General features: G+C 39.4%; 1 protein-coding gene across 3 annotated transcripts in view; it reads left to right on the forward strand.

The window, feature by feature from the left end:
• Window positions 1–16,185, forward strand: part of TPST1 (tyrosylprotein sulfotransferase 1) — a 157,167-nt gene that overhangs the window by 138,513 nt on the left and 2,469 nt on the right. For 2 of the 3 annotated variants that reach the window (XM_039238110.1, XM_039238109.1), the window contains exons 4-6: window positions 8,938–8,988; window positions 11,484–11,530; window positions 13,180–13,739. In XM_039238110.1, coding sequence (XP_039094041.1) covers window positions 8,938–8,988; window positions 11,484–11,501 — 69 coding nt within the window. In that variant the 3' untranslated portion in view covers window positions 11,502–11,530; window positions 13,180–13,739. Of the gene's footprint in view, window positions 1–8,937; window positions 8,989–11,483; window positions 11,531–13,179; window positions 13,740–16,185 lie in introns of those variants that run through there. The other variant, XM_039238111.1, reaches the window with a different exon arrangement.

A 16,185-nucleotide genomic window follows, 5' to 3' on the forward strand; every position in this document is an offset into this window, starting at 1 on the left:
GGTATACCCGGTACTGCACAGAGACAGAGGTTCCTGTCCTCGAGACCCTTCCAGACCTCATCCTACATTCCTTTTCATCTGGCTGTTTGTATCCTTCATAATAAACCAATAATCATAAGGGAAGTGCTTCTCTGAGTTATGGGAACTATTTGAGCAAAGTATTGAACCTGAAGAGGAGATTGTGGGAAACACTATACAGGAGGCCTGGAGTTGGCGCCCTTAACCGGTGAAGATCTGTGCTAACCCTTGAAAGCTAGTGTTAGAATTTCTTGGTGTGAAGAAGAACCCTACATTGGTGTCAGAAGGACTGTGAGTAGAGAAAATAGTTTTCTTTTTTAAGTTTATTTTATTTATTTTTAGAGAGAGAGAACGTGTGTACAGGAGGGGCAAAGAGAGAGGGAGAGAGAAAGTGCGGAGTCTGATGCAGGGCTCGAACTCAGTGAACTGTGAGATCATGACCTGAGTCAAAATCAAAAGTTGGATGCTTAACAGACTGAGCCAGTAAGGCACCCCAGTTTAGAAATTTTAGATATAAAGACACAGATTAAAAGCAAAAGGATAAATAGAAGATATACCATGGTAAGGCTAATAAAAGAAAGCTAGAGGAGCTTTCAGACAAAGTAAAAGACACTGTTAAGAGAAGAAAAAGACAGCAACAGATGGGGAGAAAATTTTTGCAAAACACACATCTGATAAAGGACTGACATACAAAATAAGCAAATTCTTAAAATTCAAAATTTAGAAACAATTCAATTAAGAAATAAGCAAAGGATCTAAATAGACGACAAAGAAAATATATCAGTGACAACTGAGTATATGAAAAGGTGCTCAACATCATATGTCCTTAGGGAAAAGCAAATTAAAATGACAAGATACCGCAACACACCTACTTGAATGGCCAAAATCCAAACACGGACAACACTGTAAGATTATGAGAACGTGCAGCAACAGAACTCTCATGCATTGCCGGTAGGAATGCAAAATGGTACAGCCACTTGGAAGATAGCTTGGAAGGTTTTTTTTTTTTTTTTAATGTGTATTTATTTATTTTGAGAGAGAGTTTGAGGAAGCAGGGAGAGGGAGAATTCCAAGCAGGAATTCTGTCAGGGCAGAGCCAGATGGAGGGCTCAATCTCACAAACCTCGAGATTGTCACCTGAGCCAATGTCAAGTCAGATGCTTAACTGACTGAACCACCCAGGCATCCCCTAAAATATTTATTTATTTACTTTGAGAGAGAGGGAACAAGGAAGGTCAGAGAGAGGGAGAGAGAGATTCTCAAGCAGGCTCCACACTGCCAGTAGAGGGCCCAATGCTAGGCTTGATATCACGAACCATGAGATCATGACCTGAGCCAGAATCAAGAGTCAGACACTTAACCAGCTGAGCCACCCAGGTACCCCTAGCTTGGCAGTTTCTTATAAAACTAAACATATTCTTACCATATGACCCAGCTTTTGCATTCCTTGGTATTTAACCAAATGAGTTGAAAAGTTCTGTTCACACAAAACCTATACACAATGTTTCTAAAAATTTTATTCATAATTGCCAAAATTTGTGAGCAACCAAGATGGCCTTCAGTAGGTGAATGAATAAGTAAACTGCTGTATATCCAGAGAATGGAACATTATTCAGTGATTAAAGTAAATGAGTTATCAAGCCACAAAAACACATGGAGGAAACTAATGCATATTGCTAAGTGAAAAAAGTCAATTTGAAAAGACTACATACTATATGATTCCAAGCCTGTTACATTCTGAAAAAGACAAAACTGGAGACAGTAAAAAGATTGTGTGAAGATAGGGGGAGTAAATACGTGGAGCAGGGGAGTTGGGGAGGGATGATAAGAGAACTCTTCTGTATCAACTGTAATAGTAGATACATGTTCTTATGTATTCATCAAAACCCATAGAAAGTACAATACAAAGAGCAAACTCTAGTGTAAACTAAAGACTTTAATTAATAACGGTGTATCGGTTCTAGTTCATTAACTCTAACATGTACCATGGTAATGCAAGATTTTAATAGGGGGAGCTGTAGGAGACAGAGAGGACATATATGGGGATTCACTTTCTGCTAGTTTTTCTGTAAACCTAAAGCCGCTTTAAAAACTAGAGTCTACTAATTAAGAAAAATATGAGGCTATTACTAACTCTAAATAAAACAACAACAAATAGGTTGTGTAAGAAAATGTAAATATGTGATGTTTATATTGTCATAATAATGGACACTTATAGAATGTGACTTTAACCAAAAATTATTATGTAATTCTTGGGAGCCTAGAGGAAAGGAAGGGTTACCGATCTGATATCCTCACCTCTCATGATAGAAAGTCTGTGTAACAGAAGTGCACATCCGTGCTCCTATCTGAATGCATTTCCTCCCCTTTGGTACCCCAGTCCACCTCCCCACGTATCCTACATCATCAGACTTTGCTCTCTAGTGGGATCTCTGCCATCAACAAACATATATGCCCTTAGTTTTTCTCAACACAGATACACACACACACCCCATACATGCCACTGCCATTCCTTTCTTTGGTTCCCTGTACATCAAGACTGAAATTTTCTGTACTCCATCTCTGGTTCCTCTCCATTCTCTGTCTTACATCCACTTCATTTAGAATTTTACAGCTACCATTCTATTTCATTTATTCTTGTCAAGTTGACGGTGACCTTCATGTTGCTATATTGAGTAGTCAATTACCATGTTAGCTCCCAGCATCTTTTGATGCAATTGATTACTCCCTCCTTGATAGGTTTCCTTCTCTTGGTTTTAAGGACACCACTTTCTAAGTTTTCCTTCTCTGTCATTGGAGCTTCTTCACAGTCTTATTTGCTGGTTCTTTCTCTTCTCCCTGACCTCTGAATGTTAGAATGCCCCCATATCTCAGGCTTAAGTCCTCTGCTATTCTTTCTTTACCCTAAGCCCCAGGCTATCATATCAGTTATCAAGGCTTTAAATACGATCTGTAAGTTCATAATTCTCAAATTTATATATCCCAACCCAGACGTCTATGAACTCCAGGCTTATATATCCAATTGGTGACTTGGCATTTTCATTTATTGTCTAATTGACATGTCAAGCTTAACATATCCAAAACTAAGCTACTGATCGTCCCCCTGAAAATATGCTATAGCCAGAACATTTCCCAACTGTGCTATGACAATTCCATACTTCCAGTTGGTAGTTGCTTAGGCCAAAAACCTTGAAAATACCCTTGATTCCCCTCTGCTTTCTCATACCCTACACTGAGTCTGTGTAATTAAACATAATTAGAAGAATAAAAACCCACAATCCTACCACTTCTCACCACCTCCTTGTCATCTTCTCCTGTCTAGATTACTGCTTGTAACCTTCATACTTCTATCCTTGGCCCTTGACAATGTAAATAGAGCAATTAGGATGATCTTTTTATTTCATTTCATTTTATTTTTATTTTAGAGAGAGCACGCAAGCAGGGGAAAGGGGCAGAGGGAGAAAGAGAGAGAATCTTAAGCAAGCTCCAAGCTGGGCATGGAGCTCCCAACTCTGGGCTTGATCCCATGACCCTGGGATCATGACCTGAGCCAAAGTCAAGAGATACTTAACCAACTGAGCCACCCAGGTGCCTCAGGATGATCCTTTTAAAATGCAGTTTCAGTCATGGTACCTACTAGCTTGTCATTTCACTACATTGGACAAAATACTTAATTTCTCTGTAACTTAATTGCTTGATCTGTAAAAATGGAATAAATAATATCTCCCTCAAGAGATTGTGAGATTCGATGAGATAATACATATGAAGAAGCGCTTACCTAACACTAACCCGAGACAATAATCTTTACCTCCTGTTCTTAGTATTTTTACTTCCCATGTTCCCTCCAAATCAGGAGCCTACTTTTGTCTCCTCATCATTCTTTCAGGGCTTGAGAGGGGAGGAGAAACAATTCTGTAGGATTGTTTCGATCTGAGTGCCTAGCTTATTGCTCTCAAGCGAAATCCTCAATCTGTTAGTGCCAGAGAATAGTATGTCCAGAAACACTGTTCACTTAACCAAAGGAAATTCCATTCCTAACTTTGCTGTTTTTATAAGCAGTGTGGTACTTGGTTTCTGCACTAAATGGAAGTTCTTTTTGTCAGCACTAAAATTTCTATCTTTTGAAGCATTTGTTCCCTAAAGGGTAATGAAAGGAGGCAGCTTCCCACGTAACTTTTTGATTGAGCCTTTATCTTATGTCTTATCCTCACCCCTTTTTGGTTTTTTTATTATATTTGTGACATCATATACTTAAGGGTGTTTTTCCCCCTTTCATGTAAGCCTTACCTCTCTGGAACTGTCAGTTCCTGGAAGACACTTATAATACTTCATGTTCCCACTCCTATTTTCTGTCATGCCTTGCTGGTTTTTACAGTGAACTGAAAAGGGAAGGGAAGATTCAACCATAAGATTTGCTAATGGTAATAAAATACAAAGAGCATGTTATGAGACAGTGCTGGGTAGGGCCCTCTGAGCCTCACTCTGCCACTGACTAGCTGCATACCCCCTGGGCTTGCAGTGAACCTTCTGCTTGCGTTCTAGCAGAGGAGGCTAGCTAAAAGAGGAGAGTCCATTTCTGAGTCAGAAGATAGGAGGAATATAACAAAAGTTGCTTGGGGACCTAACCCACTAATTGGAGGAGGGACTAGGGCAAATCAGACTTGTTCTGGTTCAGTAAAGCAGCCAGGGCACAGACCCTACGCCTGAATAGTTTATGCCCCGGGGGCTTTGTGGGACACAAAGTTCCATGAATAGAGGAAGAAGGATAGACACCTGAGAATTTGTAAAACAAAACAAAAAACCAAAAGCAAACAAACAAAAACCCCATCCTATTGGCTTGAGCCCTTGTGCTAGATAGTGTCTGCTTTCAGACATGCGGTAGAAGTCAGCATTAACATGATACACACAGCTCCAGGGGCTTAAACACTTCTTACTGGTGTGAGTAAAAAGCTGGAACAGTAATACAATGTTATAGTCAGTTATATCTCACTAAAATGGTGGGGTGGCGGGGACACGGTGCAGGAAGCTGGAACAATCCATGAACTGTCATGTCAGGGTAGAACAAACAGGATTCCTACGTGCAGATACTTCAGGCAGCAGCTAGGCCAGATGCCCCCCCACTCACTCATCCCATGACCTGGGACCATTTAAGGGTGTGAAAGAGACAATAGTAGTTTTGAGATGGTCCTGGCAGATGCAGTGTTGTTACCCAGCACCCACCTTAGCTTCCATTGTGATGCATCTCTGAAGAAATACCTTATTCAAAAGTCTGATATTTCTGCTTTAATTTTTTTAAATGGTTTACTGTCAAGTTGGTTTCCATATAACATGCAGTGCTTTAATTTTTTTAATGTTTATTTTTGAAAAAAAAAGCCTACATGAGCAAGAAAGGCAGTGGGAGAGAGAGAGAATATCAAGCAGGTTCCTCGCCACCAGCACAGAGCCCAACTTGGGCTCAAACCCAGGAACAGTGAGACCATGACCTGAGCTAAAATCAAGAGTCAGACACTTAGCTGACTGAGCCCCCCAGGTGCCCCTGATATCTCTTTTTTATTTAGGTTTCTTAGGACTGTAGCAGAGACCCCAAAGAATGAAACAGGTTTTATTTATTTTATTTATTTATTTATTTATTTATTTAAATTTATTTCTAGGAGAGAGAGAGAGAGACAGCGTGAGCAGGGGAGGGTCAGAGAGAGAGGGAGTCACAGACTGAAACAGGCTCCAGGCTCTGAGCTGGCAGTTAGCACAGAGCCCGATGCGGGGCTCGAACCCACGAACCGCGAGATCATGACCTAAGCGAAAGTTGGACGCGTAACCGACTAAGCCACCCAGGCGCCCCGAAACAGGTTTTAGAAATTGCAGAGAAAGAGGCAAAAATTACATTAGTTCTTTGAATTTCAGAAGGAATGCTGCTACTTTAAAAGTGGATCAGTCATCACCAAGTAAGAATCCTTTAGGTCTATGAACTTTAGGATTCACCATTTAGAAGATTTCTTTGTGTTCTGAGGGGTTACTCAGTGACTCTCTCCCTAAAAACCATCTGTAGTTTTTTACCATACTTTGTCAAGTTCAGCAGTTACCTAACTTCAGCTAATGGAGACCTTCTTTACTCTTGATTGACACAAATAGTACCCAGGTTTTTGTTTTTGTTTTTGCTGTTGCAGTGTTGAAACAAACATCTTTGTACTTAAAAAGTGTGTGCATGTGTATGTGTTACCAGTAAATTCTTAGCAATAAGTTACTGACTTAATTTATTCAGTTTTGTTCTCGAAATATACAACACAGAAAAGTACACAAATCATAGCTCTATAAATGATCACAAAATGAACATAGCTTCATAATTGCTACTCATATATATTAAGACAGAAAATTCCAAGCTCCCTGAAAGCTTCTTTCATCTCCCTTCCCAATCACTACCACCTCCCTCCTCCCCAGAGTAAACGGTATCCTGACTCCTACTGCCATGAAGTTGTTTCACCTTTTTACAAATTTGAAAATACAGTAAAACGTTGGCTTACGAGTAACTTGTTCTGCAAGTATTCCAGAAGACAAGCAAACAATTCTAATAAATTTTAACTTGATAAACCAGTGATGTCTTGCAATAAGAGTAGTATGTGACACTGAACATCACATGATCACAACTGAGCCAGTGGTTCTCTCTCTCTCTTTCTCACTCTCGGGATTGTGGGTGATCATCTCCCATGCTCGGATGCTCAGTCTCAGGCCACAAGGTTTGGCAGAAATCAAGTGATTTTTCAGAATGTTGGAAGGTGCCCACAACTGGCACTAGAATGTTTGTCACTTCAAAGCACCTGTGGACAGTCCTTTGCTTTTCCAGACAAGAGTAAGCTTAAGAATGCTTTGCTTCATTCTAGTTCAGGCTGCCTGCAGATAGAGACCCTTTCCTCTGCTTCCTTATTGCCAGTTGCATTAAATACAATATATGACAAGAGTTTATTAATACTGTATTGTAGTCAACATCCTTTCAAGCATATACAATGGCCTCCAAAGCAGAAAAGATTCCATTGAGCCAATAGATAGCAATGATTCTGTTAGTGATAGTGAAAGTCATCCTACACAGTAATGCTCCTCTCCCGGCTCCTTCACACTAGCCACAAAAGGTAAGTGCAGGTTAATTTATTTTTCTTTGTATTTTGTATTTTCATTATTATTTTGTATTACATTACAGTATTGGAATCACTTTTATATGAATATTTTTGGGTTGTGGAACAAATCATATGAGTTTCCATTATTTCTTATGGGGAAATTCCCTTTGATATACAAACGCTTTGGATTACAAGCATGTTTCTGGAATAAATGATGCTCACAAACCAAGCAAGGTTTTACTGTATTTTAAATGGAGACATGTATATAATTTTTAGGCATCTGGCTTTTATCCCCCTCATCATTATGTGTTGGGAATCATTGATGTTGTTTATCATAGCAATAGTTCATGTTTCTCATTGCTACTCAGTGTATCATTATATACTACGTTTAGGTATTTATTCATTCTAATTGCATTGCTTGCAATGCCGGCATTGTCATAAACCAATCATCTGTATACTAAGGTCTGTTTCTGGGTTCTTCATTCTGTTCCATGAAAATATTTGTCTGTATTTGTACCAAAGCCTATCTTTAACTTAATTATACACACACACACACACACACACACACACACACACACACACACAGCTGTATAATAAATATGTATATTTATAGTTGTATAATAGTAAGTCTTAATAACTAATAGAATAAGTCCCCCACTTTGTTCTTTTTAAGATTACTTGGATTATTCTTGGCCCTATGAATTTCATTAGAACTTTTATAATCAATTTGAAATTACCCTTGCCCCCTCTGCCCAAACTAGTATGCTAGAATTTGAATTGGAATTCCTTTGTGGAAGAGAATGAACATCTTTATTATATTGAATCTTCCAGTCCTTGAGAGTGCTATATCTATTTATTTAGTCTTTAATTTCTCTCAGTGTTGTTTTATAGCTTTCTGCGTAAAGATCTTACACATCTTTTATTAGATTTATTCTTAAGTATTTAGGGAGTTTTTTGATGTTGTTATAAGTGGTATTGTTTTTTATGTTTTTAATGTTTATTTTTTAAATTTTTTTAAATGTTTATTTATTTTTGAGAGAGACAGCATGAGCAGGGAAGGAACAGAGAGAGAGGGAGACACAGAATCAAAAGCAGGCTTCAGGCTCTGAGCTGTCAGCACAGAGCCCAACATGGAGCTCAAACCCATGAACTGAGATCATGACCTGAGCCAAAGTCAGACACTCAACCAACTGAGCCACCCAGGCACCTTAAGACAGATGCCTAATTGAGCCACCCAGGCACACCAGTATTATTTTTTTAAGTTATTTCCATAAACATAATTATATATATTGAAAAGAGTAAGTTTTTAATTATGAGATTTTTGAGGTTAAAAGTATGATTTCAAGAATCATCAAATATTCAAATTATTATGGAGGTATAGGATACATTAAGAAAAGCAAATTTCGAATAAATCCAAGGTTTGTAAGGGTGGAGATTTCAAAAGGAAATCAGGAGAAGCCTCTTCTGAAATCGTGTGAATTCTTTGTTGGTTGCTTGAGAGAGATGGCCCAGGGCTTGCTTTCTCTCCCAGCTAAAGTGATTGGAGCCTGGAATGTTGGGTTCTTCTTTTCTTGTTCAGATACTCTGAGCCCTCTCCCAGCCAGCACTTGGCCAAAATGTAGAACAGGTGGGACCAGAACAATGGGAATTTCAGTCAGTCCTTCAATGTTTTTGAAGTCATAGGCTTCCTCCCATTCTAAAACTCACCAGGACTGAAGCAGTAAATCCATCCACCATCAGGCATTGCAAGCATCCTGAAGTGACGATGTCAGTACCTGTTTCCTTAAACTCACACTTGGCTTTGTTTTTCCAGGTCTATAAAGGAGAATTTCAGCTCCCTGAATTTCTTAAAGAAAAACCTCAGGTATGGTATCTGCTTCCTCTTCTTTATGTGATAGATGAACTTTTGTTGAAGTGATCTTTTTAAAGAGTACTGTGCTGGTTGTAGAAAGATTGGCCTCTGGTAGTTGTTGGTTTTAACGGAGTCTTACTTTTTGACACAGTCTTACTTTCAGAGGGCTCAGTGTTTTCCAAAATTAGGGAAATCCTTTATTGATAACTAAAACCCAAATGCTTGAGGTCACTTACAAGCTATATAGTTTTCCACATATAAGGAGCCTGCCTTAGTGAATCCAGCCTTCTGATATCTAACTTGAAATAAAACTGTACTTTATTCTTACATACATCCATGGCCTTTTAACTTGTCTTATTTGGAGCCTAGGAGATTTGTGAATTCATTATATACACAGCCATTGGCCCTCAACTACAAAGCCCTCAAGTTGGGAAAGGATAGTGAGAGTTTGAAGATTTTAACTTTTACTTTTTAAAAGATTAATAAAACAGATCCAGAGTTATTCTTGTAATGTCATGCCCTCACTTGGGTTTCAGTATTATTTCTTGAGTTGAAGAGAAACAGGCAGTGTTACAGATGACACAGTGTACCTGAAGTAGCCCAGAGTGTCCTATATTGTAGTGGGGGGGGAATTGTTAACTCCTCCGTGAGCCCAGATGACTTCCCTTTCTAGCCTCATGATGATACATGTTGCCTCCAAGCTGCTGCTATCAGTAATTAGCTTGTAAATAGGAAATGAAGATTCAGCACTTAGCTCAGTTTCTAATATCGTTCCAGATATGGGTTGGTGAGGAAAACATACCACCTCACAGACCATGTGAAGTCATGTTGTCCAAAGCAAGCCTGGAGCAAATGGGCCGGGCCCTCTATGAAAGCTGTCTCACACCAGGGTTGTAGGCTCTGTCTTCCCAGTTAGCCATTAATAGTTGATACCTATTACTTGAGAATTTCAAACTACTTTCAAGGCATATTCTTATTAGCATATATATAGTTTCAACCTACCCATTCTTCATTTTATTTGTTCAACAAATGTTTACTAAATTTGTGTTATGGGGAGAAATTGGAATAAGTCTTCAAGAGTCAGGGAAAAAAATCTTCTCAAGGAACTTCTGATCTCCCCCAAAGACTATGACCAACTTTTGCAGACAAGGGGCCACAGGGCCCTGAGCCTGGGCTAGGCATGATGTCCCAGAAACCTGGATGGATTCATGAATAGGCCATCACTCACTTGCAGGCTGCGGCATTTGGTGCCAGAGAATAATCTAAGAGGCACGTCTTAAACGAATGTCAAATCCAAAGACTGTTTTGCATAATAAGTTTGAAGGAGTCAAAAAAGGGAATTTGAGACTAAAAGGGATACCTCTGCTTCACAGCATACACAAAAATCATTTCCAGGCAGATTATAGACCTAAATATGAAAGGCAAAATAATAAAGTTTTTAAGAGACAATAGAGGAGAATATCCTCATGACCTTAAGAGGGAAGAATTTCTTAAATCATAAAAAACACTGATCATTAATTTTAAAATGGATAACTTGGACTCTATTAAAATTGATCATATTTACTTATTAAAAAGCATCATAAAGATAGTAAAACAGTATGCCTTAAGTGAAGTAAAATAATTTGAAGCAAAGGGCTCCTCTGTAGAATATAGAGGATTCCTACAAATCAGTGAGAAAAACACACAAAGGCTTACCAGGCATTTCAGGCACCTTATTCTGGTTAGTTTAATGCATCACAACGCATACTTAGAAAAAGGGCTGTAAAAGACTTTGATTTAACTAATTATAAATGAAAAAACTGAAACCCACAGAACCCTCAGATTTGCTATTTAGCTGAGGTGGCTCTCAGAACTCAGCAAAGCACTGTATTTACAAATACAGTTTGATTTTAAAGGATACAAATCAGAATCAGCCAAATGAAGAGACGTATAAGACAAGGACTGGGAGGGTCTCAGACACAGAGCTCTGCCCATTCCCAGTGGAGTCTGGGCACTTCTCCCTCCCAACAGCACGTCCATGTGCTCACCAGACAGGAAGCTCCACAGGACTTCAGCATCCAGGGTTTTTATTGATAGCGAATTACATAGATGTGGTTGATTGAATCATTGGCCGTGTGATTGAATTCAATCCCAGTCAATGTCCGCTACCCAGAGGTTGGGCTGGCTCAGAGCCCCAGCTCTCTGGTGAAAGGTTTGGTCTTTCCATGACCAGCCTCTATCCTGAGTTATCTCATCTCTTAGCATAAACTCAAGTATGATCCAAGGAGCTCCTGAATTAGCAAAGACATTCCTCTTACCTGGGAAAATCCAAGAATTTAGAGTCTTCCCACCAGCAACCAGGGACAAAGGCCAGTCAAATTCTTTATTATACAACAGTTGCAGACTGAGTTCATTAGAAAATCTGTGATCAGAGCCTGCAAGCTACACCCGATATTTCAATGGGAGCCATCACTTTTCACGCTGACCAACTTCAAGGACGTTAAAACATCTTTTGCTTCCTTTGACAGACTGAAGAAGTGGAGTAGCAGAGCCAGGAACCTCTTACATATGTGAGGTGAGGGCTGGGGGACATTCCTGGGTCTTTGGGTTTTCCCTGCTTAAGCTCTCTTAGAAGGTGGTGTGGCTGGGGTGGAGAGCACAGCTCTGGAGTCAGTCGGCCTGGGTTGGAATCTTGGCTCTGTGGTATTGAGCAAATTGCTTCTTTGTGTCTCAGCTTCCTCTGTAAAATGAGGACAGTATTCATAAGAGAATAGTAGTAAGAATTAACCACAATAATGTCTACACAAAGCTTGGCACCTAGTAAGCACTCAAATAATGTTAGCTGATGTTTTTAATATAAGGAGGAGTTTAAGATGATAAAATATTTTCTTTTAATATGAAGGAAATATGGAGACCATTAACCCCAATCACCTGTTTGCAGATAAGGAAACCGATCTGAGAGAGAGAACAGGCTGTTTGTCAAAGTCACATCACAGGAAGGTGAAAGCCAGGGCTTCTTCCACTACCCTGTGCTGCTCTTATTTGGGACTTGAAAAACTTTTCTAAAAATCTGATTTTTTTTCTTACAGTTTTACTTGCTGTTTTATTTATATAACAGTGTATTGGGTGCATACTGTATACCAAACATAAAATATCAAACATTTTATATATGTAATATAGAAATGACATATTATATTACATATACTATATAATAGATATGATACATTCATTAAAGTTTCAAACCACTCTGGCAAGTGGGTGGTATTATTCCTGTTGTACTGATGAGACCATTGAGATTGAACAATTTGAGTAAGAGATTTTTATGACTTGCTGGGTGTTGGTGGGTAATAGACAAAAAGCACATGAACACTGCTAAGCCATGTCAATCACGAATGGCAGTGACCTCGTAATATTATAGGCTTCAGGATTTATGAATGCCTTTTTGCTAAGGAGCAAAGGCTAAATGTTAGACATATACTCTATGGACTTGTATAACAGCAGTTATCAAGGCTGGGATAATTTTGTTGATCCGAGATACTTTAAAATCTATCGAAAAATTCCCCCCCTGAAGTACACACACAGGGATTCATTTACTGACCAGCTGCTTCACAAGACAGAATACAGTGTCCGTTGACTCCAGCCTTCGAGTTGCTTCCACAGCATCATTTCATCCTTGCATTGCTTGGTGCGGCCTGTAGGTGCCCATGTGCAATGAGAGGAAGACTCAGAAGAAGTGAGGAAGACAACAAAGCATCTCAGGACAGATACAAGTCTTTCTTCTTACCATTTGGACCCTTTTGGCATTTGAATGACAGTCACTGTGTTCTCTAAATCTTCCTTTAAAGAACCTTGATATCCACTTTTTTAAATGGAGAAACAGCATGTTGGACCCCTGAACGTGTGACACCCCTACCAGTGCCCTGCAGTAGCTTCAATTGCAGATGACAGTTGCAATCATTTAGAAACAGGCAAGAGTAGCCCTTCCTTTTGCTGCCATCTGCTTGTTTCACATCCCAAAGCTACTGGCAGGCATCTGGAAGTCTCGCAGACTGAGGGAGAGTGTGCCGCTCTGGTCGTCCTTCTGAGGCAGCTGTTCTCGTAATTGTCCTCCCCCCTGTCTACCTGGCTTCCGCCAGGACCACAGCTGGGTAGGAGGCAGTATGGTGCAGCGGAGAGCAAGGCGTGACTCCACACCTGTAACCAGATTCTATTTGTTTGCCCTAGGGAAGACTGCTGCCTTTTCAACAGAAGGGAATTTTCTAGGACTTGCCGTCCCCTGCTGAGATCAGTGGAGCGTATTGTACCATGGCCGGCATCTCCTATTCACTTGCCAGGCTCTCCCCACTGAGACGGTGGCATGTCAGTATACATTTGGGCCTTCCTGGGTGATCTGCTTCCTGAGTACAATGCTCTTGATCCTGATTATGCGCACAGCCCTGTGGATAAGAAGTCCAGAGGGAACCTGTGCTTTCTGTTAAAACTGCTCTGGTCCTCTTCTTTTCTTAACAGATTCCAAACTTTCGTTTCAAGGGGAGGGTTTTAAAATGGGATTCTATAAGCAAAATTGGGCAGTTTCATCTTGGAATAGGTTGTCTGTACATGTTCTAATGTTTTGTAAAACACTTCCTGTTTAAATGTATTGATGTGGATAATATTAAATATCTTAATTATTTAAAGAATTCACTGTATTGTTGATGAGAAGTTGAGGAATTACCGTATACATTTACAACTTAATGACTTTTGTATTTTATTTTTCAGAATAAAAGCTTTAAATGTGTGAAGCATTCTGGTGGTTTACATGTTTTCATTACTGTGATTTCAGAGAAGCAGTAAGACCTTATCAGAGAAGCCAAAGTTTCTTCAGTTGGCTGTATTGTAGATATTCCCTTCTATGTATCAGAGCATCTTTTTTTTATGAAGTTTTAAATTTTAATTCCAGTATAGTTAACCTTCAGTGTCATATTAGTTTCAGGTGTATAATACAGTGATTTGACAATTCTGTACATTACTCAGTGCTAATCCTAAGTGTGCTCTTTAATCCTCTAACCTATTTCACCCATCCCCCCACCCACATCCCCTCTGGTAACCATCAGTTTGTTTTCTACAGTTGAGAGTCTGTTTCTTAGTTTGTCTCTCTTTTTTAATGTTGCTTGTTTGTTTGCTTCTTAAATTCCACATATAAGTGAAATCACATGGTATTTGTCTTCTCTGACTCAATTCTCTCCAGCTCCATCCAGGTTGTTGCAAATGTCAGATCATACTTTTATATTTCTGAATAATATTCCAGTGTGTGTGTGTATACCACATCTATATCCATTCATTAATTGTTGAACACTTGGGCTGTTTCCATAATTTGGCTGTAGTAAGTAATGCTGCAATAAATTCCACAGTGGCTGCAATAGTTTACATTCTCATCAACAGTACAAGAGGGTCCCCCTTTCTCCACATCCTCGCCAACACCTGTTGCTTTTTGTGTTGTTGATGTTAACCATTCTGACAGATGTGAGGTGAAATCTCGTTATAGTTTTGATTTGCTTTTCCCTGCTGATGAAATGATACTGACCATCTTTTCACATATCTGTTGGCCATCTGAATGTCTTCTTTGGAGAAATGTCTGTGTCTTCTGCCCATTTTAATTGGATTATTTGTTTTTCGGGTGTTGAGTTGTATCAGTTCTTTATATATTTTGGATACCACCCCTTTATCAGGTATGTCCTTTGCAAATATCTTCTCCCATTCAGTAGGTTGCCTTTTAGTTTTGATGTTTCTTTCACTGAAGCTTTGTATTTTGATGAAGTCCCAATAGTTTATTTTTGCTTTAATTTCCCTTCCCTTGCCTTGCATTTACTATGACTGATGGCAGAGAAATCACTGCCTGTGTTTTCTTCTAGGATTTTTATGATTTCAGGTCTCATGTTTAGGTCTTTAAAGCATTTTGCATTTAATTTTGTGTATGGTGTGAGAAGGTGACCCAGTTTCATTCTTTTGCATGTGGCTGTCCAATTTTCCCATCACCATTTGTGGAAGATCCTTTTTCCCATTACATATTCTTTACTCCTTTGTTGAAGGTTAATTGACATGTATCATAAAATCTTAATGAAGATTTTGCTGTAATTTCATAAAGACTCACTATCATTTGTCTTAACATCCTGTTCTATTTCTATGGCTATATACTATATTTAAGGACAGAGAAGTTACTGTTACCGGCTGTTTTCTAGCAGCCATTGTTATACAATACAGAATGATCAGATAATAGTAGTGATTTCTATTTATTGAGTGTCTTCTATGTGTGAGGCACTGAACAAAGGTGTTTTACATGTTTTCTGATTCCCTCATCCGAAAATTCTGCATCCTCCAGTCTTATCTATCAGTAAATAATATTCTCTACATAGTCACTCAAGCCAGAGACCTAAGAGTCTTCTCCTTCCTTCTGTCCCCCCACATACAAGATCTTTGATTCTAACTTCAAAATATTTCTTGAATCCTTCTACTTCCCTTCAGCTCTGCTGCTCCCACCCTAATCTAAGACGGCACCATCTGTCACCCAGACTGTTGCAGTAGAGAGCCTCCTCAACAGTAACCCCATTCCTCCTCTCGCCCCCCTCAAATTCTGTGTAGCACATAGCAGAGTGATGGTCTGACAATACGCATATAGATAGGACCCTCCTCACTTACCCTCTCATTTCGAAAGAACCCACGTTCCTGCCAGTTCCAGCCACTGCCCCTCTCCATCTCATTGCAGGCCATCCCCTCCCCCCCCCACCTCACCTGCCTCTCTCCTTGTGCTCTAGGGTTCTTTGAGTCTCACAGAAACACACCAAGTTTTCCTGCCTCTGCACATATTATTCCTCTCTCTGGAATGCTCTTCCCTTTGCTCTATGCCTGATAGCCTCCTTCTCAAGTCTCTGGTCTCAATAAATGCATTTCCTCAGAGAGACTTTTCCCGACCCCTTGAACTAAAAAGTAGATGCCCTTCTTGACTCTCTTGTTCTTACTATAACCTTATCAGAATTTGCAGTTTTTAATCTGTTGACTGTTTTTAATTATTATTATCAATCTCCTATCCTCGATGGTAAGTTTCTGGAAGACAGAGACTATGTCTTTTCTTGTCCATTTTTGTATCTCTGACACCCAGCAAAGTGCCTGGCACATCCTAGCAACCCAGGAAAATATTTGTAAATGATTAATTCTCCCAGAAAACTCTGGCATATTATTTTACACATGAGAAAA

This window comes from Hyaena hyaena, unplaced genomic scaffold, assembly GCF_003009895.1.
Source record: "Hyaena hyaena isolate Hyena2069 unplaced genomic scaffold, ASM300989v1 scaffold_135, whole genome shotgun sequence".
Taxonomy (NCBI): Eukaryota; Metazoa; Chordata; class Mammalia; order Carnivora; family Hyaenidae; genus Hyaena; species Hyaena hyaena.